This window comes from Monodon monoceros, unplaced genomic scaffold (genome assembly GCF_005190385.1).
Source record: "Monodon monoceros isolate NGI ecotype Baffin Bay Population unplaced genomic scaffold, NGI_Narwhal_1 Super_Scaffold_3, whole genome shotgun sequence".
NCBI classification, from domain to species: Eukaryota; Metazoa; Chordata; class Mammalia; order Artiodactyla; family Monodontidae; genus Monodon; species Monodon monoceros.
The window spans coordinates 16,656,616-16,683,115 of record NW_021703780.1 but is presented as its reverse complement, the minus strand read 5'-3'; the positions used below and the strand labels follow the sequence as shown (position 1 = coordinate 16,683,115).

Below are 26,500 nucleotides of genomic sequence, written 5' to 3'. Positions count from 1 at the left end.
TGTCCTTATAAAAAAGAGGCAAGGAGAGAGGCCTCAGAAGAAAACAACCCTGCCGACGTCTTGAATTCAGAGCCTCCAGAATTGTGAGATAATAAAGTTCTGTTGTTTAAGCCCCCCAGTCTGTGGTACTTTGATATGGCAGCCTGAGGAAATTAATCCAGGCAGCTACTAAATTCTCCCTGAGTGACAGTATTTCTGGGGAGAATGTTTGAAGTTGAGGGGAAGCAGTACAATGCAATGAGTGAGGACTCAGGCCAGGTTTTAAACCCTGGCTGTGTCGCTCACTAGCTTTGTGAATTCAGCCTTTGTTTTTCCTTCTCCTACTGTGTAAAGTGGGAGTAAGCTACTTCATAAAGTTGTGAAGCTGAAATTACATCATTTATGTAAAGTTTATCACTGTGGCCGACGCTTGGTAAGCACTCAGAAAAAAAGTGCTTATTGTTACGATGAGACAGAATATCAACTAGAAGTTTGTGTGGTTATACATTGCACACATTATCAGTCTTAAATCATATTTGTTCATCTACAAGCTTGGAAAACACTGGCTTATTACAGATTTAAAAGCATTTCTTGCTGACATTCCAAGGAGTTTAGATTTAAAGTATAACAAGGATGTCTTTGAAAGTGCAAAGTAGCTAAAGAGTATGGGACAGCCACTTTTTGTTCTGTGGTACAGAAGGGAATAGCATTTTTCATACTTTCCTGGGCCACACGCATTTGTAGGAGGCGGTGCACAAAAAGCACTGTTTGTGGAGGAGGGACAGCCCGCCTTTAAATAAGGAATTGCTTAATTAGATTGGTTTTGTCTGGGAACATATAAGGCAGCGTTGCTGAGAAGAGCATTCCAGGCCTGGACAGTTGCCTCAGTCTCACTGGTGAACCTCTGGTAAATCACTGTAGCAGGGAAATCATTTTGGACTGTTAATCTTTGCTGTTCGTTTAAAATAGCCTGCTTGGGGGCTTCCCTGGTGATGCAGTGGTTGAGAATCTGCCTGCCAATGCAGGGGACACGGGTTCGAGCCCTGGTCTGGGAGGATCCCACATGCCGCGGAGCAACTGAGCCTGTGAGCCACAACTACTGAGCCTGCGCGTCTGGAGCCTGTGCTTGGCAATAAGAGAGGCTGCGACAGTGAGAGGCCCGCGCACCGCGATGAAGAGTGGCCCCCGCTCGCCGCAACTAGAGAAAGCCCGCGCGCAGCAACGAAGACCCAACACAGCCATTAAAAAAAAAAAAAAAAAAAATCTTGCTTGCATCTCTTCATTAGGAGGAAGGCAATGTTTTGTGCTCCTGGCAAAGTTTGGTTTTTTTGGGAAGCATATGAAGGCCATGGAACACAACTCCCAAAGAAATGCCTTTCTAGCAGCACGTGAGAGCACAAAGATTGAAAACTTACACTGGAAAATTGCAGCTCAGTGTGATTGGGCTTTGGTGAAATAAGAAGTCAAACCCTTGGGTACGTGACTTTGAAATCTTGCGAGAGCAGTGAAAATTGAGCTCTTGCTGAATCCATGTTATGTTGGATCAAAACAACTGTGCTCTACTGCTTCCTTCTGTAGAAGGGCCCACATAATTGTTTAACTGTGGAGGGCGTATTGTTGGAGATCACGAATGAAAGCGCAGCTTTCTTTCCTGCTCTAGAGGGAGGGCATCAGTAGAAAAATAAAAACTTGGCACACCTTCCTTTTTTTTTTTAATTTTAATTTTTTTACTAAGGCAAAAACAAAATAATTTTGTAATTTTAGAGGTCTAGTTAGTAACAAAGTTTTTCCGTAAAAATTTATAAATACACAAGTGAAATATACAAATACAATTTACATGTTTTAAATGAAAATACAGTGGTCTGTGCTATTGACAGAATGTAATATTCATATGAGTTTAAATAGTAGAATGGAACTAGAAATTAACTCGCCGCTTGGCATGTTCGTTTCATATGAGTTTAAATAGTAGAATGGAGCTAGAAATTAACTCGCCGCTTGGCATGTTTGTTTCAAAATAGTAAAATTTAAGAAATGGAAAAGAGGTTTTAAAAGCGATTTTTAAAAATTAAATAGTGCATCCAATATAGCATTACTAGAACAAATATGTTTATAAATACATTTATTCATGTAGTTTCTAATACTAAAAGTAAAAACTTGACTCTCTGACTACTGTGCAGAGTGATATCGAGAATTAACACTTACCTTTTAAATGTGAAGAGTTTATTAAGTGTAAAGCTGCGTATTTTCATCTTCTCTGGCCATGCACATCACGGTTACTCCTGACATTTTGCTGCCTGTAAAAAGGGCGTTTTTCTTTAAGGTGAAGCTTTTTACAAGTTGACTTCTATTTATGCCTAACTCCTCCCTAAACTTTATTTATGGTAGGTGCTAATAAATGCAACCCTGAGGATAGAGTAGAATTAAATAAGAATTGTTGTGAGTTCCTTAGAGTTCCCTGATTGTGTGGTGTGTGTGTGTGTGTGTGTGTGTGTATGAGAAATTCGTTATGGAAATTACATTATTGAAAAAAAAATTGAAAAAAGTTGAAAAAAAATTTACAAAGAATTTGCCTGGATTCCTGTTGTCTTGATAAAACCGCCATATTCAATTTTACATGTTATCTTTGCCTTTTTTCCATATGCCATTATTGTTTTTTTTAAAACATGGTTGTACATGTCCATACAGTTTTATATTCTGCTTTTTATTAGTTACAGCAAATGTTTTTCATTTCATTATAGGTGCTTTGTAATGCCCATTTTAATACTATTATACTGAACGGGTTTACCATTAATTACTATCCCTCTATTATCCTATATGTAGGTAGATTTTGCTTTATTTTGTCTTGTAAATAATGCCTTGACAGTTTTTCAGCATTAAGCTTTTTACCAACCAATGAATACATTTCCAGGAATTGGTCAAAAGTATGACTTGTAGCAAATACTACCATATTCCTTTTGAAAAGGATTGCAGTGCAAGGTGCATCCTTTGTTTTATATGTTAACCAGCGTCTTGAACTTTTAGGTTCCTTCTTCTTGCTACTAGAAATAATACTGAGGTGTACTTTTTTTGTGTGTAAAAATTTGGTGCACATTTCTAATAGAGGTAATAACAGTGGGTTTAAAATTTACAGCCACAGACAGATATGCAAAAACGGAACTTCTAAAATTTCTCCCTACTAAACTTAATTTACCTTTCAAGCTGAATTGCCAGTTTTAGGCAGCTCACCTCCCATTTAAGGCTGTAAAGCTTCGTCTCCCTCTGCACCTGGGACTGAGAAGCAGACCTTCCCCGTGGCCTTGGCAGGCATTGGGTTCCCGTGCCATTGGAACCTTGCTGGCCTCTGCTCAAGAGGAGCCCATCTTGTGGTCCTCTGGAGTGCCTCTCTACAGGGCTGGCCATCTCCCCGGGCTGCGTTCTGAGAAGCCGGGCCACCCTCTCTTCTGTGATAACCTGCATCCTTCCTCCAGACTTCTCTAGGGATGCCATCCGTTTCGATGGTCTGAGCATCTTTGCTCTTACCCTTTTGTCCCCATGTCTAAGTGGTAGTCCTGACCCACGGAATCCCTCCTTCAGATCCCTGGCCAAACTCTTTTTTTTTTTTTTTTTTTCGCGGTACGTGGGCCTCTCACCGCTGTGGCCTCTCCCGTTGCGGAGCACAGGCTCCGGACGCGCAGGCTCAGCGGCCATGGCTCACGGGCCCAGCCGCTCCGCGGCATGTGGGATCCTCCTGGACCGGGGCACGAACCCGTGTCCCCTGCATCGGCAGGCGGACTCTCAACCACTGTGCCACCAGGGAAGCACCCTGGCCAAGCTCTTTATCAACTTTTGTGCCGAAAAACAGCTCTTATATCATTAAGAGCTTTTCTTCCCTCTGGGATTATGGTAGAAACTCCAATGCTTTAAATTCTTCAGTTTTGCTCCTGATCTATGAAGATAAGCTTTCAGGATTAAAAAGGAAAAAGAGAGCTTTCCTAAATTTCTGGAGACTGCTTTGACTTTCAGATTTACCTCTGCTTTAGGTTTAGAAGAATCTAATCAGGAACTGGAAAACCCAGGGGTTGACTCTCTCGTCCTAGGCTGCATTGCCTCTCCCTGTGGAAGAAAGGGTACGTGGAAGACTCAGGCAGCTGCCTGAATGATGGGTGCGAAAGGGCATCCGTCCAAGAGCAGCAGGGAGGGGACTGGGGAAGCCGATTCTTAACAGCCCAACAGTGGTGACCGCATATTGAGTTTAATCTGTGCACAATTTGTGTGTTAACTTAGTGGATATAGAATAATATTAATAGCAAGTGCCTGTCAGTGCCAGGACTGTTTCCAGTGATTTTCTACGTTAACTTCTTTAGCCCTCAAAACAACCTGAGAAGTAGTACTACTGTTACTGCCTCCATCACATGAACCCGGAGCCTAGACGAAGCGAGCTTTGTAACTCTTCAGCCAGTAAGTGGTGAAGCTGGGTCTTGCAGCCCAGTAGTCTGCCTCTGCTGGTAACCGCTGGTTCTGTTGCTGGTCACGGGCTGGGAGGCCACAAGTACTTAATTTGATTATTATTGAAAAATACTTTTCTCTTGCATTTGTTATAATTTGGTTCTCCTCTTTCGGGAGTTTGATCCTTTCATAAAAGGTGGTTCTTTTCCTGTTTAGGAAGCCATCATCCCTTTATTGTTTTGGTTTGTTTCTATACTTACGTATATTTCCTCACTAACTTAGCTGTTTCTCTGATGTGGATAAAGAGACTTCTTTATCACTAGGGTTTAAACTCTGTATCATCTCAGGCCAGTGATCTGCTTTCCAGAGTTGTGTAGTTATAAAAACCTGTTTATTAGGGAAAAGGGCAAAAATATGTGAAAGTGGAGAGATGAGTAGAGTGAACTCTTCATGTGCCCAGCACTCAGCCTCAGCAGTTTGAAGCTCATGGCCAATCTTGTTTCATCTAGACCAGGAGTTCTTAACCTTGGCACTACTGACATTTTGGACTGGAAAATTCTTTGTGTGGGAGGCTGCCCTGTGCCTTGCAGGATGTTTAGCAGTATCCCTGGCCTCTACCTACTAGATGCCAGTAGCACCAACCCCCCACCCCCTTTCTGGTTATGACAACCAAAAGTGTCCCCTGGGGAGCAGTTCATCCCTAGCTGAGGACCACGGATTTATGCTCACTCCACTCTTCCCATCCCCTCAAGATTATTTGGAAGTAGATCCCATACGTTAAATCAAACCCATTTGGGGATATATTTTTAAAATATAATGTCTCCAACTTTGTTAGTCCATTAGAGAGGAAGGGAACAAAGATCTAATTATGTTCCTATACGAATTGTTGTCACGGCAGCTAGCCACTCTTGGCTGCAGAGATGGCCATAGTTCCTACCAGCTACCAGTATTGATATGAGCAAGGAAACACAAAGGAATTGGTATTGTGCTCCAGCCTGTACATTTTTAAAAACCATAGTAAAATATACATAGTGTAAAATTTTCCATTTTACCCATTTTTAAGCATATAGTGCAGTTCAGTGGCATTAAGTACATTCACATTGTTATGAGACTATCACCACCATCCATCTCTCCACTCCTCAGTCCTTGGCAACCAGTATTCTACTTTCAGTCTTGATGAATTTTACTCTTCTAGGTACCTCATATAAGTGGAATTAGATACTTGTCCTTCTGTGTCTGGATGATTTCACTTAGCATAATATCTTCAAGGTTCATCCATGTTGTAGCATGTGTCAGAATTTTCTCCATTTTAAGGCTGAATAATATTCCACTGTATGTATATATACCACATTTTGTTTATCCCTTCAACTGTTTATAGACATTTGGGTTGTTTCCACATTTTGGCTATTGTGGTTAATACTGCTATAAACATGGTGGGCAAATATCTCTTCAAGACCCTGCTTTCAGTTCTTTTGGGTATATACTCAGGAGCGGAATTGCTGGATTGTACGTAATTATGTTTTTAATTTTTTGAAGAACCACTGCTTTCCATGGCAGCTGCACCATTTTGCATTCCCACCAGCAGTGCACAAGGGTTCTAATTTCTCCACATCCTTGCCAATGCTCATTATTTTGTCTTTAAAATAATCACCATCCTAATGGTGTGAAGTGGTGTCTACTTGTGGTTCAGCCCGTACCTTTTAAGCTGTACCTCTGGTAATTGAAAAGCAATTCTGCTAGAACCTTCCTGCTAGAACTAAGTGCTGCTATTGTGTATTTCTACTTTTACCTTGGAACAGTTTGCCCTGAACCCTCAGCTAGCCATCTGTGACTTACTCCTGGGAAGAGGCAGGGGGAGTGGGTTGTGTTTGTATATAGGGGAAAGCTTTTAATCCATATTGAAGTGTTGCATTTGCACATTTACCATGAACAGTTAAGGGAAAAGATTCTGGTTAGATATGTATGGAATCAGAGACCATTAGAGCTGGAAGAGGCATTAGAGACCAGTTCATGAAAGGAAATTGAAACCCAGAGCATGTAAAGCTCCTCTTCTTGACTTGAGGGTAGTGACAATGTCTCGCTCACTGTCCCCAGTATCTAACACATAGAGTCAACCACTAAATGTTTGTGGAATTAATCCATGAATTACCTAAGCCTGACCAGTTGGCTTTTCAGTGTCAGGACTAGGGCATTCAGTTGGTTACATATGACATTATGGTGACTAAATAATGGCAGTTTGCTTCAATGGCCAAGTGAGTCTTCTCTTTCTCCTTTTCAGTTGCTGGCGTGACAAGACTAGATGTAGTTTTCCCACAGTGAGGCCCTCTCTTCCTTGGAGATAGGTTTGAAGGGGTCTTGAAGACGACCAGCCCAGCTCAGGAGCCCTGAGGAGCCCTGGGTTGGCTGAGTGATGGCAGTCAGGCTTTGATCACTCTTAAATCTCTTCTACTTCATCCTTGCCTCAAGCTTGCACAGTCCAACCTCCCTGTCCTGTATTTGTGTTTTGCATTCTGGGAAAGCCCGGCTCCTAATGGGTGCCTCTGTAGGTCTCTCTCTTTATTCTTCTAATCTAGGAGGTCGCCATCCTGCCTGCATGTTAGAATCACCCGAACACTTTGAAAGGGCCTGACGACAGGCCAGATCAATCAGAATGATTGAGGATAGGACGCAGGCATTATTTTTTTAATTTTTTAATGTTCGTAACATCCCTCAATTTTCACCTGTTTCAACAGTTTTCCTGATTGTCTGCCTGAATCTCATCCCTCCTTAACGATGAACTTCTTGTCATTTACTTTGGATCTAAAGGCACACAATGTTGATGTTACTTTACAATTTCTTGTAGGTTATTTGTGTTCTCTTGCCAGTTAGATTATAAACTCCTGGAGGCAGGGATCATGCCTTTTTTCTCCTTTGTCCTGTTGGCTCTCAAACTCGAGTGTGCATCACAATCACTTGGGGGGCCTGATAAAACACAGATTGCTGGGCCCACTCTGGGAATGTCTCATTTAGTAGGTCTGGGTGGGGCCGGGGAGTGTGCATTTCTAACAAGTTTCCAGGTGATGCTACTCCTGCTGGTCTGGGGACCATACTTTTGAGAACTGCTGCTCTAGCCCCTGAACCATTCTTCATGCACAAGGGTGCTCAATAATTACTGGCCAGCCAAAAAGAATGGTGCAGATTTCCCCTCGCTTGCTCTTCTGAGTAACTATGTTCTGCTCTCACTGTGGGCTGGTCTGCAGGCTGAGACAATGAAAGAATGTGTGACCGATTGTCTACAAATAATCATAACTTTGACTTCCTAGTTGCCAATTCCTTTACATTCTGAACCTTGCTAAGACAGTTATTTTTCTATTTGTGTATATGTGTGTGTGTGTGTGTGTGTGTGTGAGTGTGTGTGTGTGTTGTTGGTTGTGCATTTAGGCTATAAAGAGATATGACCACATCATGCAGGATAGGATCCCAGTTCACCTTCTGTCTTTCAAGGTAGAAATCGAGTATGAACACTAGTAGGAATAAGTTTTTGGAAAGACTGGGGAAGGGTGATCTCCAAATAGAGGGGAAACACAGCGCAGTCAATTTTAAAAACAAGAAATTCTCTGAAAGTGTTATTTTCTATGAATTATAAGGAGTTTAAAGTATTCCTGTTATTGGGAAAACAAATGAGCTTTGGGTGGAGCTGACGGCTACTTGCAGCCCTACCTTGGAGCATAACCCTGATGAATTTCACTAACAGCCACAGTTTTTCGTAGCATGAAAAACTGTCGAGGCTGAAGTTGAGGGTTTATTCAGATACTCATATCCTCCATCCGTTCTAAAAGCAAATTGATACCGAAGTTTTCATGCTGAATACTCTGCAAAGCTTAAACTGCTTTTCCAACGTTAATTAATGGTTAAACCACTTAATGTATTTCGGTTTTGTGTTAGATCAGCTGATCTTTTCTAAGGGTATCGGGGAATTTTAGTTTCTTTTAGGTAAAATATTTTTGGGAGAGAGATCACTGAGATTTTTCTAAGGAGATGTGGTGCCTATTTTGCATAACTGGTTAGTTTTGGTGTTGAAACTTCAATGCAGGGCTGGTTCTTACTTTGTGGGTCTTTAGTGGTGCACCTTGGGTTTGAGCAATGTTCTTGCTTATTTCGTGTTAATTTAAAATGAGAAAAATTAGACTCAGAAGACAGCTGATGATTGTTTTGGAGAAGCATGTGTTTTCTGAGGTGCCAGTGAGGGAAGCCTCATGGATTTGATTCATCTGCATCTCCAGAAGAACATAATGCTGGGTGGTGGGGGAGGGGAAGACACCCAGCAAAGTGATCTCACAGTCTGATAAGGCCCCTTCCAATAGAAAGTCTCCTGTTTGTTGGTGGGAAAGCAGCTTTGGCTAGTCTCAGAGACTGGAGAAGGAAGTTTTGGGTTTGTCACTTCTTATACCAGATGAGGGTATGGTTATCTTTTCAGTCTCTCGCACCTCCTCCAAACGAATGCTCTACTGAGGAAAACATCCAAGTCTGAGATGCACCTTGACGTAGAATCTGAAAGAAGTAGGGAAAACTCACACACAGGCCAAACAGTAAAAGTCTCGATTCTCTCTTTTTTTCCCCATACAGGTGAATTTTGTGGCATGCCAGCTCTTTGCTTTGTTTGCTGCTTTCTGGTTCCGCAGCTACTTGAGTCCTGGTAAAACCAGTCCTGATGTCCGGCATGCGTTCGCCACCATTTTGGGCATCTATTTTGTCATCTTTTGCTTTGGCTGGTGAGTATGAGCCTCCTGAATTCTAATATTTATCATTTGGTTTTGTAGCGATATTCTTGGCATTTCCCAGGCACTAAGGAAAAAAAAAAGATATTTACTCGTATTTTAAAATGTTGGGGATGTTGAGAAATCTCCATTTACTGTAAGAAACTGGAACCAATAAACAGACTCTATTAGAAATCAATTCAGTGAATTTTTCTTAAAATTAGACTTCTGCTGATCTCACCTTGGGTCATGTAAATGGAATGTTCTAAGGTTTCATTTTCCCAACAAGGGCCCTTTCCTAACTGTTGTAGATATTGGTGTTTTTCTTGCATCACTGCTAGAGATACTGGTGTTAATCCTGCATTTAGAGTAGAACAATAGTTTTCGTGCTGGTGTTAGGGAATGTGTCATTCTTTAACAGAGAAAGTCTGTGGTCTAAGACTTTCTCTACTAGGAAAGCTGGGCCAATCCCCTGGGAGGGGTACTTCTTGGGGAAGAAGTTTTAGGAATGAACATTTCTAGAAGTACAACTTCAGGGAATTTGTGACTTTGTTCAGGGTAGTAGATTATGGCTCTTCCTCCTTCAATGAAAATTTGAGAAAGGATGATGAGTATTTTGGTATCTGGGGCAGCTCAGTTGTGGTCTTGATACTTTAAAATTGAAAGAAAGAACTCTCTTCACTGCAGTTGGCAGACTATGTCATGTCTTCCTAGTGTCACACAGTATCTTAATTACATAGAACGAAAATACTTGATTTATTTTCTCCTACATAAACATGGGGTAACTGATCACTTGCTTTTTTGTGGGAGTGGAGGTGGAGGTGCAGTATGGGTGGCCAAGAGGTATGTTAATATGAAATATATTCAGTGTTTCCCTTTCCTCCCCATGATGGCCTACAGGTACTCTGTGCATCTTTTTGTGCTGGTGTTAATGTGCTATGGAATCATGGTCACTGCAAGCACATCCGATATTCACAGGTAAGACCCTGGGAATGAACGATGCAAGGTGAGGCTTTTCATGATCTTTGAAATATATTTCTAGGATGAAGGGATGCCCTCCCCATTTGCCACACGTGGCGTATCCTAAGTGCTTTGGGATATCAGAAAGGAGGGATGGGAGACCTTAAACGCTGGGAGTCTTCAGAGAAAGCTTTACGGAAAAAAAGTGTGATGTGAATTGGGACTCAGGTGAAAGAGAGTTTGTCCGAATGAGGCAGCCTCATTTGTGATAGCACCAACCTGGAAGCAACCCAGATGGTCACACTATGGAATACTACTTAGCAATAGAAAAGAATGAATGATTGCTACACACAATGCCATGGATGAATTTCAAAATCAACATGCTGAATGAAGGAGGACCCACAAATTCTGTTCTCAAAAATGCAAGCTAATCTGTAGTGACAGAAATCAGATCAGAGGTAACCAGGGGTGAGATGGCTCAGGGAGATGTGAAAGAAGCAACCTGGGGGGTGATGGATATGTCTGTTATCTTGAACTTGGCTGAGATTTTCTGAGTATGAAATAGGTCAAAATTTTGTATACTTTACATATGTCCAATAAGTGTTTAAAAAAAAAGGAAGAAATATTCTTACTATGCTATTTTGACTTCAAAGTGCAGAAGTAATTTAATTCTCCCTTGCAAACTACACGCTTGAACAATCCAGGGAGATACCTGGAAGAGCTGTTTTGCACTGTCTCTGTTTCCCATGGTCTTTCTGAAACCTCAGAATTAATTCAGCCTCAGTAACACTGGAATGGAAGCTCTGTGGGAACAAAGACTTTTCTCTCCTGTTCACTGTTATAGCCTCAGAGCCTAGAACAATACCTGGCACAAATAAAGGCTCAATAAATATTTATGGAGTGACTGAGTATACTTGAAAAGAGCTTCACCCTTCTATGGCTTCCTTTCTGATGGCTTCTCTTAAAAAGCAGATGCCTTCTTTCAGCCTCAGAAAGTTCTTTGATTAATGAGACTATTAGCACAATCGTTTTCCTTCTTAAAAGCACTGTAATTTAATTTTTGAGTGTATAATCTTGTAATTACTTCCAATAAATTTCTGATTTGTAAGGGAAAATATTTTTGCCTGCTTTTAACTTGGATAGTCATTCAACTTTGTATTCAAAGGAGCTCTGGAAATTTGAATTCTAATCATCTCTCTTCTAAGTGCCCTCCTTGAAGGGGATAGAGTCATTCCTTCAGACGGGAAATAGGCAATCCGTACTTCTATAATTTGGTTTTGGAAATGCTTCATATTATGACAAAATGCTTTTTTCCCTGGGAGGTAAAGATGCCTGGCTTTTCCTGCACTTGATGTTGGAAGCAATTAAATGATTTATAAAAGCGTTGTTGCATCTCTAGAGCACATTTCCAGCTACCTTACCAGTTGTAATTTGTCACCTTTCCCCACACTTGTGTGATGTTGGTGAGGTGCAGTCTGTTTTGCAGAGGGTCAAGCTGCATTTCCAGGTTCTCTGGGTTAGTCTCCGGCCAGGAGTGGAATCTTCCAGCTTTGGCAGAGACTTTACAGACAGGCTCTGACTGTTTCCCCCAAATAATGTTGTGGTAGCAGAGAGCCATGTCATAAGACCGAAAAGAAAAAATGCCAGAACAAGTTCTTCCCCTCATTCTTTGCTTGTGTGGTTGCCAATACTGCAGAAATAGGGAGTGGTTCACATTTCCCGATGGATGGAAGTTGTTTCCTATTGCCGCTGGGAAAGAACAAGAAGCTGGAGTCAGGAAGCCTGGCTCTTTCCAGCACTGTGGGTTTGGAAAAGCCGGGCAGCTTCTTCGCATGTCAGGTTTCCTGCCTATGAAATGTAGGGTTTGTGGTGGTTTGAGCTTAAGTTCTCTGCAAGACTAGAATTTCTGGGTTCTTTGTGAATTGTTTTCCTCTTCCTTTCACCGAGTTATGAGCCCTGTCCTGTGCATAGCTGGGAATAGGAGGGGACAGGTAATATTTGCAGCTATGTGGAACGAACCCATTTCAGGACTGATTGTTGTTATTCAGGATTTATCTAGAGAGTTCTTGGGGTACCATTTCTGTTTCCTTCCCAAGCCACTCTGTTGGGCAGAAATCACAGGTAGTCACTTACCTCATATGAACCAACTGGAACAGAATATAATATCTCCTGGGATGGAAGGCCTCATGTGGGAACTTGGTGATGCAGTTACCAATTTTGGAGTACTTGCTTCGTGCCAGGTGCTAGGCTGAGCACTCGTAAATATATTATGTTTCATTATTTTGATCTATAGACCCTTATTTAGTATATCACTTAATATACTATTACATTTACTATTTCCTATCATTATTGCTAATATATTCTTTCTAGGACAACTCTATAGGATACAGATTTTTTTCCTGAGATGGAGAAAAATGAAAGCTCAGAGTTGGGGAAACAGATCCATACATATGATTTTAACATTATAATTATATATGTTAGCATGTAGCACTAGAGAAATACAGGCATTGGAGCAGCGAATTGTGTTGGGAGTGGGGGTGGGATGGATACAGCAAGACTATGCCAGGTGACACTGGAGCTGAGCCTTATCTGATAGTTACTTTCCAGACAGACCATAGGAGGGAGCAAGGAGTTGCAGGCAGAGGAAGGAGAAAGATTCCTGGCCTGAAAATGCAGGATGTAGTTGTGGAAAGGGAGCAGTCCATTGTGGTTTAACACAGGGTGGATATGGAACATGGTTGGAGATGAGTCCAGAAGGAAAGGTAGAGCTTAGCATGCGAAGCACCTTGGATGCTGTGTTCAGGAGTTTTGATGTGATTAGATAGTGGGATCCACTGGAGACTTTTAAGACCAGTAACATTCATTTATTGTTTGTTCACTCAACACACAGTAGGTTCGCTCAGCACACAGTGGTGAATGAAACACACATGACCATCCTTGCTTTCATGGAGCTTTCAGGCTTGTAAAGGAGATGGTAGTTAATCAGATTATCACCGATCTTTATATGTACAAGTTGATGAATGTTTTGAATGGTGTGTGTCTGTGCATTGGGGGTTTATACTATAGGATGGTCAGGACCTGTCTCTGAAGGAGGCCGGGGAGTGAACATGAGCAGGTAGGTGGTAATTGAAGCCTCAGGCATCAGCAGGGAGGGTCCTAAGCAGAGCACTGGGAATGCTAACACCTAAGGAGTAGATTGAGGAAGATGAGCTGAGCAAACGCCTTGGAAGAACTGACCAGAGAGCTGGGAAGGAAACAAGGAGAATGGAAGCCAAGAGAACAAAGTGTTTTGGGAAGGGAGTGGTTGGCAGTATGATGATGGTTTGTATTTTAGGAAGATCATTGTGTAAACAGGATGGTTTGTGAAGAGGAAAATCTGAGTGAAGGACCTTACAGGCCAGCAGTTCCCAGCGCTGGCTGCACGTTGGAATTATACCTGCTAGGTGCACCCCATCCCAATGAAATCAGGGTATCTGGGGGTGGGGCCCGGTGCTCCCCAGGTGATTCCATTACGCTGCCGTAGTTGAGAACTACTGCAGTGGTCCAGGTGAGAAAAGACGAAGGGCTCAGAGCAGTGGGTGTGAGAGTGAGGAGAGGGGATGGGCTGGGATGGAGATGGACCACATAGGACTTTGTGACTAATTGCATGTGGCGGGTGAGGGAGAGAAAGAAGAGAAAGTTGACTGAGTGGGTGCGCAACAATCTGATCCTCTGTGTTTTTGGTTCCAGGTACTCCTTTTTTGTAGCGATGGGCTACCTTACGATATGCCACATCAGCCGAATATACATCTTCCACTATGGCATTCTCACTACAGATTTCTCTGGGTGAGTATCTCAATTTGTGTGGGGACAGTTGGACTGCTGACTCAGTCCAGCAGCCCCTTGACTGCTGAGTCCCTTGACTCGGTCCCTTGGGGTCTGTAAAGATCAAGCATGCACGTAAGAGTCATCGGCAGCTCATTAAATCAGTTGGTAAGACTGTGCTAATGAGGTTGAGGTTGAAGATTTGATTGCTCTGTGGGACGGTGAGCTCTGCTATGGCCCACGGGCTATATCTGTCTGGCCACCCGTTTTGGTCGTTACACTGGAACATACCCAGGCACTTACTCATTTATGTGTTGTCTCTGGCTGCTTTTGCACTACAGTGGTAGAGTTGAGTAGTTATGACAGAAATTATATGACCCACAAAAGCCAAAATACTTACAATCTTGCTCTTTACAGGAAAGGTCTGCCAACCCCTATTCTAAGGTCCTTAACACAGAGTTGGTGTTTATCTCCTACTGGTTAATAATACAAAATTCTTCCATACTAGCTGATGAACAGCTGCTACCCTGAGCCCCGTGAGTGCTGCCTGGCTGCCCTGGCCCCCTCCCCAGATCCCCCAGACTTCTAGTGATGAGAAGGGCAATGCCTGGCACAGCAAGGGTCTCCATACTTCTTCTAAAAATTTTGTCTGTTACCACGGCCTTAACCTGGGGGCCACCCCTCTCCTGATTGGTCACTGGGTGAAGACGGCGGTGGATCAGTGAAAATTCTATTGCTCTGTTGGTATTTGTTTAGGAGCAACTTTTTATGAATCTTGAGGAATGGGTACTAAAGCAGAGCTACTTCTCATGACACATTGTACATTATCCACGTTACCTCCTTAGGAGTTTGGTCATGGTCTACGCAGGCAGCCTGGAGTCAGGGAGAGCCTGGGTTCTCCTCTCAGGTTGAATTGCCTTTCATTGGATGAGTTGGTAGAGAATAGTCAATGAAATAAAGAGCTACAGATTACTGCCCATTGGTGTGAACTTTGCAAGTTGTGCAACTAAACTGTCCCACTGTGAAGAGGCTTCGGAAGGCAAAGTGTTGTTTGGGACACAAAAACTGTTGCATTGGGATTTCGATAACCGTAGTTTGGTCTCAGACTAGCTTTTTGGGCATCGGTTCCTCTTACCCTCAGTCCTTTCGATTTTACCTTTTTCTCTTTGAATTGCCTCCTTTCTTTATTCCTTTCCTCCCAGATTGTAGAGCATAACTTTTCAATTTTCCTGAAACATGTTCACAAACTTCTTTACTTTTTAACAATGTGTACTGCTAACAAAATACGGAAAATATGGCAGCAACAAAGATAACAATATAGTCGTGAAGTTATAGCGTTAAAAGTAATTTTATTTTATTTTAAACAATAACATACATGTGTCCTTTAGAGGAGTAATTGTAATCCCTTGGTTTTTTAAATATATTTTTTAACATCTTTATTGGAGTATAATTGCTTTACAATGGTGTGTTAGTTTCTGCTGTATAACAAAGTGAATCAGCTATACATAAACATACATCCCCATATCTCCTCCCTCTTGCATCTCGCTCCAACCCTCCCTCTCCCACCCCTGTAGATGGACACAAAGCACTGAGCTGATCTCCCTGTGCTATGTGGCTGCTTCCCACTAGCTATCTATTTTACATTTGGTAGTGTATATATGTCCATGCCACTCTCTCACTTCGTTCCAGCTTACCATTCCCTCTCTCCATGTCCTCAAGTCTATTCTCTACGTCTGCATCTTTATTCCTGTCCTGCCCCTAGGTTCTTCAGAACCATTTTTTTTTTTTAATTCCATATATATGTGTTAGCATACGGTATTTGTTTTACCCTTTCTGACTTACTTCACTCTGTATGACAGTCTCTAGGTCCATCCACCTCACTGCAAATAACTCAATTTTGTTTCTTTTTATGGCTGAGTAATATCCCATTGTATATATGTGCCACATCTTCTTTATCCATTCATCTGTCGATGGACACTTAGGTTGCTTCCATGTCCTGGCTATTGTAAATAGAGCTGCAGTGAACATTGTGGTACATGACTCTTTTTGAATTATGGTTTTCTCAGGGTATATGCCCAGTAGTGGGATTGCTGGGTTGTATGGTAGTTCTATTTTTAGTTTTTTGAGGAACCTCCATACTGTTCTCCATAGTGGCTGTATCAATTTACATTCCCACCAACAGTGCCAGAGGGTTCCCTTTTTCCACACCCTCTCTGGCATTTATTGTTTGTAGATTTTTTTTTTTTTGCGGTACACGGGCCTCTCACTGTTGTGGCCTCTCTCGTTGCGGAGCACAGGCTCCAGACGCACAGGCTCCGGACGCGCAGGCTCAGCGGCCATGGCTCACGGGCGCAGCTGCTCCGCAGCATATGGGATCTTCCCGGACCAGGGCACGAACCCGTGTCCCCTGCATCGGCAGGCGGACTCTCAACCACTGCGCCACCAGGGAAGCCCTTGTAGATTTTTTGATGATGGCCATTCTGACTGGTGTGGAGTGACACCTCATTGTAGTTTTGATTTGCATTTCTCTAATGATTAGTGATGTTGAGCATCCTTTCATGTGATTGTTGGCAATCTGTATATATTCTTTGGAGAAATGTCTATTTAGGTCTTCTGCCCATTTTTGGATTGGGCTGTTTGTTTTTTTGATATTGAGCTGCATGCGCTGCTTGTATATTTTGGAGATTAATCTTTGGCAGTTGCTTCATTTGCAAATATTTTCTCCCATTCTGAAGGTTGTCTTTTCATCTTGTTTACGGTTTCCTTTGCTGTGCAAAAGCTTTTAAGTTTCATTAGGTCCCATTTGTTTATTTTTGTTTTTATTTCCATTTCTCTAGGAGGTGGATCAAAAAGGATCTTGCTGTGATTTATGTCATGGAGTGTTCTGCTTGTGCTTTCCTCTAAGAGTTTCATAGTGTCTGGCCTTACGTTTAGGTCTTTAATCCATTTTGAGTTTATTTTTGTGTATGGTGTTAGGTTAGGAAGTGTTCTAATTTCATTCTTTTACGTGTAGCTGTCCAGTTTTCCCAGCACCATTTATTGAAGAGGCTGTCTTTTCTCCATTATATATTCTTGCCTCCTTTATCAAAGATAAGGTGACCATATGTGCGTGGGTTTATCTCTGGGCTTTCTATCCTGTTCCATTGATCTATATTTCTGTTTTTGTGCCAGTACCATACTGTCTTGATTACTGTAGCTTTGTACTATAGTCTGAAGTCAGGGAGTCTGATTCCTCCAGCTCCATTTTTGGTTCTAAAGATTGCTTTGGCTATTCAGGGTCTTCTGTGTTTCCATACAAATTGTGAAATTTTTTGTTCTACTTCTGTGAAAAATGCCATTGGTAGTTTGATAGGGATTGCACTGAATCTGTAGATTGCTTTGGGTAGTATAGTCATTTTCACAATGTTGATTCTTCCAATCCAAGAACATGGTATACCTCTCCATCTGTTTGGATCATCTTTAACTTCTTTCATCAGTGTCTTATAATTTTCTACATACAGGTCTTTTGTCTCCCTAGGTAGGTTTATTCCTAGGTATTTTATTCTTTTTGTTGCAGTGGTAAATGGGAGTATTTCCTTAATTTCTCTTTCAGATTTTTCATCATTAGTGTATAGGAATGCAAGAGACTTCTGTGCATCAATTTTGTATCCTGCTACTTTACCAAATTCATTGATTAGCTCTAGTAGTTTTCTGGTAGCGTCTTTAGGATTCTCTATGTATAGTATCGTGTCATCTGCAAACAGTGACAGCTTTACTTCTTATCCGATTTGGATTCCTTTTATTTCTTTTTCTTCTCTGATTGCTGTGACTAGACCTTCCAAAACTATGTTGAATAACAGTGGTGAGAGTGGACAACCTTGTCTTTTTCCTAATCTTAGAGGAAATGGTTTCAGTTTTTCACCATTGAGAATGATGTTGGCTGGGGGTTTCTCGTATATGGCCTTTATTATGTTGAGGTAAGTTCCCTCTGCCTACTTTCTGGAGGGTTTTTATCATAAATGGGTATTGAATTTTGTCAAAAGCTTTTCCTGCATCTATTGAGCTGATCATGTGGTTTTTCTCCTTCAATTTGTTAATATGGTTTACCACATTGATTGATTTCTGTATACTGAAGAATCCTTGCATTCCTGGGATAAACCCCACTTGATCATGGTGTGTGATGCTTTTAATGTGCTGTTGGATTCTGTTTGTTGGTATTTTGTTGAGGATTTTTGCATCTATGTTCATCAGTGATATTGGCCTGTAGTTTTCTTTTTTTGTGACCTCTTTGTCTGGTTTTGGTATCAGGGTGATGGTGGTCTCGTAGAATGAGTTTGGGAGTGTTCCTCCCTCTGCTATATTTTGGACGAGTTTGAGAAGGATAGGTGTTAGCTCTTCTCTAAATGTTTGATAGAATTCACCTGTGAAGCCATGTGGTCCTGGGCTTTTGTTTCTTGGAAGATTTTTTTTTTTTTTTTTTTTTTTTTTTGCAGTACGCGGGCCTCTCACTGTTGTGGCCTGTCCCGTTGCGGAGCACAGGCTCCAGACGCGCAGGCTCAGCTGCCATGGCTCACAGGCCTAGCCGCTCTGCGGCATGTTGGATTTTCCCAGAGCGGGGCACGAACCCATGTCCCCTGCATCGGCAGGCGGACTCTCAACCACTCCGCCACCAGGGAAGCCCCTGTTGGAAGATTTTTAATCACAGTTTCAATTTCATTACTTGTGATTGGTCTGTTTATATTTTCTATTTCTTCCTGGTTCAGTCCCAGAAGGTTGTGCTTTTCTCAGAATTTGTCCATTTCTTCCAGGTTGTCCATTTTACTGGCATAGAGTTGCTTGTAGTAATCTCTCATGATCCTTTGTATTTCTGCAGTGTCAGTTGTTACTTCTCCTTTTTCATTTTTAATCTATTGATTTGAGTATTCTCCCTTTGTTCTTGATGAGTCTGGCTAATGGTTTATCAATTATGTTTATCTTCTCACAGAACAAGCTTTTAGTTTTATTGATCTTTGCTATCGTTTCCTTCATTTCTTTTTCATTTATTTCTGCTCTGATCTTTATGATTTCTTTCCTTATGCTAACTTTGGGGGTTTTTTGTTTTAATTTCTCTAATTCCTTTAGGTGTAAGGTTAGGTTGTTTATTTGAGGTTTTTCTTATTTCTTGAGGTAGGATTGTATTGCTATAAATTTCACTCTTAGAACTGCTTTTGCTGCATCCCATAAGTTTTGGGTCGTTGTGTTTTCATTGTCATCTGTTTCTAGGTAGTTTTTGATTTCCTCTTTGATTTCTTCAGTGATCTCTTGGTTATTTAGTAGTGTATTGTTTAGCCTCCACGTGTTTGTATTTTTTACAGACTTTTTCCTGTAATTGATATCTAATCTCATAGCATTGGGGTCGGAAAAGATACTTGATACGATTTCAATTTTCTTAAATTTACCAAGGCTTGATTTGTGACCCAAGATATGATCTATCCTGGAGAATGTTCCATGAGCACTTAAGAAGAAAGTGTATTCTGCTGTTTTTGGATGGAATGTCCTAAAAATATCAATTAAGTCCATCTTGTTTAATGTATCATTTAAAGCTTGTGTTTCCTTATTTATTTTCATTTTGGATGATCTGTCCATTGGTGAAAGTGAGGTGTTAAAAGTCCCCTTCTATGATTGTGTTACTGTCGATTTCCCCTTTTATGGCTGTTAGCATTTGCCTTATGCATTGAGGTGCTCCTGTGTTGGGTGCATAAATATTTACAGTTGTGTCTTGGATTGATCCCTTGATTAGTATGTAATATCCTTCTTTGTCTCTTGTAGTAGTCTTTATTTTAAAGTCTATTTTGTCTGATATGAGAATTGCTACTCCAGCTTTCTTTTGATTTCCATTTGCATGGAATATCTTTTTCCATCTCCTCACTTTCAGTCTGTATGTGTCTCTAGGTCTGAAGTGGGTCTCTTGTAGACAGCATATGTATGGGTCTTGTTTCTGTATCCATTCAGCCAGTCTCTGTCTTTTGGTTGGAGCATTTAATTCATTTCCATTTAAGGTAGTTATCGATATGTATGTTCCTATTACCATTTTCTTAATTGTTTTGGGTTTGTTTTTGTAGATCATTTTCTTCTCTTGTGTTTCCCACTTAGAGAAGTTCCTTTAGCATTTGTTGTAGAGCTGGCTTGGTGGTGCTGAATTCTCTTAACTTTTGCTTGTCTGTAAGGGTTTTAATTTGTCCATCTAATCTGAATGACATCCTTGCTGGGTTGTAGGTTTTTCCCTTTCATCTCTTTAAGTATGTCCTGCCACTCCCTTCTGGCTTGCAGAGTTTCTGCTGAATGATCAGCTGTTAACCTTATAGGGATTCCCTTATATGTTATCTGTTGTTTTCCCTTGCTGCTTTTAATATTTTTTCTTTGTATTTAATTTTTGATAGTTTGATTAATATGTGTCTTGGTGTGTTTCTCCTTGGATTTATCCTGTATGGGACTTTCTGTACTTCCTGGACTTGATTGACTATTTCCTTGCCCATATTAATGAATTTTTCTACTATAATCTCCTCAAATATTTTCTCAGTCCCTTTCTTTTCCTCTTCTTCTTCTAGGACCCCTTTAATTCAAATGTTGGTGCATATAATGCTGTCCCAGAGGTCTCTAATACTGTCTTCAATTCTTTTCATTCTTCTTTTTTCTTTATTCTGCTCTGCAGTAGTTAATTCCACTATTTTATATTCCAGGTCACTTATCCTTTCTTCTGCCTCAGTTATTCTGCTCTTGATTCCTTCTAGAGAATTTTAAATTTCATTTATTGTGTTTTCATCATGGTTTGTTTGATCTTTAGTTCTTCTAGTTCCTTGTTAAACGTTTCTTGTATTTTCTCCATTCTATTTACAAGATTTTGGATCTTCTTTACTATGATTACTCTGAATTCTTTTTCAGGCAGACTGCCTATTTCCTCTCCATTTGTTTGGTCTGGTGGGTTTTTACCTTGCTCCTTCACCTGCTGTGTGTTTTTCTGTCTTCTCATTTTGCTTAACTTACTGTGTTTGGGGTCTCCGTTTAGCAGGCGGCAGGTTCTTAGGTCCCGTTGTTTTTGGTGTCTGCTCCCAGGCAGACACCAAAGGTTGGTTAAGTGTGTTGTGTAGTCTTCCTGGTGGAGGGGACTGGTGCCTGTGTTCTGGTGGATGAGGTGGATCTTGTCTTTATGGTGGGCAGGACCACGTCTGGTGGTGTTTTTGGGGGTGTCCGTGAACTTATTATGATTTTAGGCAACCTCTCTGCTAATGGGTGGGTTTGTGTTCCTGTCTTGCTATTTGTTTGGCATAGGGTGTCCAGCATTGTGGCTTGCTGGTCGTTGAGTGGATCTTGGTCTTAGTGTTGATATGGAGATCTCTGGGAGATCTTTCGCTGTTTGATATTACTTGGGGCCGGGAGGTCTCTGGTGGACCAGTGTCCTAAACTCAGCTGTCCCACTTCAGAGGCTCAGGCCTGACACCTGGCCAGAACACCAAGACCCTGTCAGCCACATGGCTCAGAAGAAAAGGGAGAAAAGAGGGAGGGAGGGAGGGAGGAAGGAAAAGAAAGGAAGGAAAAGAAAGAAAGGAAAAGAAAGAAAGAAGGAAGGAAAAAAAAGAAAGAACGAAGGAAAAGAAAGAAAGAAAGGCAAGAAAGAAAGAATTAAATAAAGTTGTTAAAATAGAAAAGAATTTTTAAAAATAAAAAAATAATTTAAAAAAAGGAAAGAAAGAAAGAAGAGAGCAACCAACCAAAAAACAAATCCACCAATGATAACAAATGCTAAAAACTATACTAAAAAAAACCAAAACAAATCCCCAAAAAGGACAGTCAGAACCATGGGAGAAATGGCAAAAGCAAAGCTATACAGACAAAATCACACAAAGAAGCATACACACTCACAAAAAGAGAAAAAGGAAAAAATATATATATAAAAAAATTAAAAAAGGAAGAGGGCAACCAAATCAATAAACAAATCTACCAATGATAATAAGATGTAAATACTAAACTAAGATAAACATAAAACCAGAAACAAATTAGATGCAGAAAGCAAACCCTAAGTCTACAGTTGCTCCCAAAGTCCACCTCCTCAATTCGGGATGATTCATTGTCTATTCAGGTATTCCTCAGATGCAGGGTACATCAAGTTGATTGTGGAGATTTAATCTGCTGCTCCTGAGGCTGCTGGGTGGGATTTCCCTTTCTGTTCTTTGTTGGCACAGCTCCTGGGGCTTAGCTTTGGATTTGGACCTGCCTCTGCGTATAGGTCACCTGAGGGCATAAGTTCTTTGCTCATACAGGACAGGGTTAAAGTAGCAGTTGATTTGGGGGCTCTGGCTCACTCGGGGAGGAGGGGAGGGGTATGGAATGCGGGGCAAGCCTGCGGTGGCAGAGGCCAGCATGATGTTGCACCAGCCTGAGGTGCGCCGTGTGCTGTCCTGGGGAAGTTGTCCCTGGATCACGGGACCCTGGCAGTGGTGGGCTGCACAGGCTTACGGGAGGGGAGGTGTGGAGAGTGACCTGTGCTTGCACACAGGCTTCTTGGTGGCTGCAGCAGCCCCCTTGGTGTCTCATGCCCGATTCTGGGGTCCGCGCTGATAGCCGCGGCTCATGCCCGTCTCTGGAGCTCGTTTAGGTGGTGCCCTGAATCCCGTTTCCTCTTGCACCCTGAAAGAATGGTCTCCTGCCTCTTAGGCAGATCCAGAGTTTTTCCCGGACTCCCTCCCGGCTAGCCGTCGTGCACTAACCCCCTGCAGGCTGTGTTCACGCCGCCAACCCCAGTCCTCTCCCTGTGCTCCGACCGAAGCCCGAGCCTCAGCTCCCAGCCCCCGCCCGCCCCGGCGGGTGAGCAGACAAGCCTCTTGGGCTGGTGAGCGCTGGTCGGCATCGATCCTCTGTGCGGGAATCTCTCCGCTTTGCCCTCCGCACCCCTGTTGCTGCGCTCTCCTCCGTGGCTCTGAAGCTTCCCCCCTGCCCACCCCCCGCCCCGTCTTCACCAGTGAAGGGGCTTCCTAGTGTTTAGAAACTTTTCCTCCTTCACAGCTCCCTCCCCAGGGTGCAGGTCCCGTCCCTATTCTTTTGTCCCTGTTTTTCCTTTTGCCCTGCCCAGGTATGTGTGGAGTTTCTTGCCTTTGCGGAGGTCTGAGGTCTTCCGCCAGGGTTCAGTGGGTGTTCTGTAGGAGCTGTTCCACGTGTAGATGTAGTTTTGATGTATCTGTGGGGAGGAAGGTGATCTCCATATCCTACTCCTCTGCCATCTTGCCCCTTTTTAACAATATTTATTTATTTTTGGCTGCATTGGGTCTCAGTTGTGGCACGCATCCTCCTCTGCAGTGCGCAGGCTTCTCTCCAGTTGTGGCGCGTGGGCTCCAGAGCGCGCAGCCTCTGTAGTGGCGGCATGTGGGCTCTCTTGTTGTGGTGTGCGGACTCAGTAGTTGCGAGCCGGCTTAATTGCCCCACAGCAGGTGGGATCTTAGTTCCCTGAACAGGGATCGAACCCGTGTCCCCTGCATTGCAAGGTGGAATCTTAACCACTGGACCACTAGGGAAGTCTCAAAAGTAGTTTTAAATGGTGGTCATAACTTTCCCTAGTGTTTAATCAACAAACTTTATTTTTTTTTGGTTCAACCTCAGAACTGGGCCCCCACACCCCATTCCCCATACTTAGAAGAGTTCCTGGCTCTTCATAGATGTTCACTAAAGGAATGAGTTAAATACTCTAGTATTTGTCCTTTTTTTTTTAATGCTTCCAGGAGCCTCAATTAAACAGCCCCTCCAGCCATATTTGGTTGGGATATTGAACAAAAAACTTTGACTTTAGCCTAAAGTAGATTATTACTTGTTTCTCATCTATATCATCTTTCTTTTTAGGACACAAGTGTATATTCATTCATTCATTTCTACAACAACTTTTTAGTCTGCAATATGCTATGCACAGTGCCAGGTGTCAGAGACACCATGCATTTTAGCAGGAGGAGGGGTATTCCTGGCAAAGGGAATAGCTCTGCAGGAGCACAGAGATGTGAGGTGCTTGTGGAGGTCTCGGAAAGCCACCTTCCTTTCCCTGCCACCCACATTCTTATGTCAGCAGCCTGGCAGTCCCTAGAATCCGTCCACTGCCCCTCATGCCCAGTGCCACCACCCTGGCTCACCATGTCTGCGCCTTTCCTAATTGGCCATCTTTCCTTCCATCCTGAACCTCTTCTCCAGTCTATGTTCTCTAGAGTATCAAAGCCAATGGTGATTTGGAACTGCTTCCTCTGCTGCATCGCCTCCCTGCGTGCACGGCATGTGGCAGCAGTGCAGAAAAGTTTAGGGTCTGTGCATGCGCTTGGTTACTTCATGTCTCTGCGCCTCTGCCTTACTCGTTCCCCTGATTAGAAGCCCCTTTTCCATCCTTAACTGCATGGAAATCTCTCACTTCACTTTTTATAACCCAGCTCAAAGATTACTGCTTTACAGAGCTTTCCCTGCTGGCCGCCTCCTCCCTCCCGCGCCCCCTTCCTTCCACCTCGTGAGTCCCTGCATTTGGACCTGTGTAGCAGGAGGCCTCTCATCTGCTCTCACTGGCTGGTGCTGCCCATCGCCCGTGAATCATACTCACTGAGACCCCAGTGCACGGAGTGTTTGTAGGTGGTGAGCATGGGCACTTCTGCTCTCATTCATTGATTTGTACGCTTAGGTAGTGTCATGTGTTTACCCCCAAATTTGTTTATTCCAGTTTGTACTTATTATAAATAAGCTGATTATATATGGATGTGAAAGGAGAGAGAGTGGTTTCTCTAAATCTAGGTAGGGTCCTTTGGAAAGCCACCAAAGCAAATTTAGTATATTAAAAGTAATAGTGGTTGAATTAAATGTAATGTGGCTGAGAAAGCCGAAAGGATCTCAGGGAGGATTATACCAAGTAAAAATTCTGCACACAGATTGCTCTGCAAGCATCTTTACTTCCTTTTACCTTCTCAATCCTTGTTAGAGGAAACAACTCTGGAGACAGTGGATGGGGTTTATGTAAGAGAGTAGCCACCATTGATCAGATCCACAAGGAAGAGCTTTGGTCCTGCATTGAAAGGTTCATTCATTCATCATTCAGCAGACCTGACTGAGAACCTATATATGGCAGGCACAATTATAGGAGACAGAGGTGACCAAAGACTGTGGAATGAATGTAGTTACCTATTTCAGGTTTGTATAGGAAGGTCAAATGTGAGCATGTCATTGTGTACTGGCTTGACACGTGTTCCCCCAAATTCGTGTCCACCTGGAGTCTCAGAATATGTCCTTATATGGAAATAGGACCTTTGCAGATGTAACTAGCTAAAGTGAGGGCATACTAGATTCGGGTGGGCCCTAAATTCATTATGACTGGTGTCCTTCTAAGAAGGCCACGAGAGAGACAGACACAGAGACACAGATAGGGAAGATGGTCACGTGAAGATGGAGGTGGAGATAAGAGTGATACAGCTACAAGCCAAGGAACTCCAGAGATTGCCATCAGCCACAAAAGCTAGGGAGAAGCATGGAACAGATTCTCCTTCGGAGCTTCCAGAAAAAACCAACTCTGCCAACACCTTGATTGGGACTTTCTGACCTCCGGAACTGTGAGACATTACGTTTCTGGTTTTAAGCCCCCCAATCTGTGGTCATCTGTTATGGCAGCTTTAGGAAATGAATACCCATTTTTATATGATTCCATACCCTTTGATGAGCTGACAGCTGTCCCCTGGTCCTGGTCATGCCTCCACTCTCCACGTTTCACTCTGTTCTCGTCACATCTCCTCCTCCAGTGGTTTTGCCCATGAAACTGTAAACTCGTGAATGACTGTTATGCCATTTTTAATATAATCAGAATTGTGGAAAGTTACCGAAAGGAAAAAATAAAGAGCAAATAAAGGGAAGACAGTCATGTGCTTGTGAAATGGGGTGGATTTGGGGTTTGACAGCAGGGGAGGATGGAAAGCAGTTCCTGTCCATTCCGCTTTCAGCGGCATAGGCATAGTCATGATAAATTTCCTTAGGTGATGTTTGTTCTCTGTTATTTTTTGGATCTTCTTGTATTAAGAAATCTCTGACTTTACACACAAAAGTGTAGACTGTTTGAATGAGAAAGGACACTTTTGTTTGGGAAAGGATACAACAAAAATGTGTCTGCTCCTGTAAGTAGAATGTGATTTAGATCCCTGATTGTGGAGTGACCATACTTCATCCAGTTCTTGGAGGGTATGTCTTTTTTTTAAAAAATTATAGGGCATCATTAAGCAGCAGAATTATTTTTTTTCCTGTCGCCATAAATGCACAGTGCCTCACTGATATAAATCCATCTTCTTGGATAATGTCAGAAACATAAATGGAAGGGGTACGTACTGAAATTGACAAGATGTTTTAAATCACAAATGGTCAATAAGAGAGATTCTTTTCCAGTGTCCAGTCTCATTAAGAACATGCAAGCAACCACCAGTTCTCCTTCAGAACGGAATTTGTTTAACACTACTATTTATTTCAGCCTAAAAATCTTATTTAGGGTTTTGTTGAGGAATGAAGCGGTGATTTGAAGTTGAACTTGGCGTTTTAAAGCAGCCTGATGTGATAGCTGTTCTCTTTTGAGCATGCATGTGAACCTA

The 26,500-nt window shown here is 42.3% G+C and overlaps 1 protein-coding gene across 2 annotated transcripts in view; it reads left to right on the top strand.

Annotated features, from left to right (window-relative positions):
• The window catches only part of MBOAT1 (membrane bound O-acyltransferase domain containing 1), a 113,168-nt gene that overhangs the window by 46,765 nt on the left and 39,903 nt on the right, over positions 1-26,500 (top strand). For both annotated transcript variants that reach the window (XM_029243732.1, XM_029243733.1), the window contains exons 2-4: positions 9,010-9,155; positions 10,041-10,118; positions 13,830-13,925. In XM_029243732.1, coding sequence (XP_029099565.1) covers positions 9,010-9,155; positions 10,041-10,118; positions 13,830-13,925 — 320 coding nt within the window. The remainder of the gene's footprint in view (positions 1-9,009; positions 9,156-10,040; positions 10,119-13,829; positions 13,926-26,500) is intronic.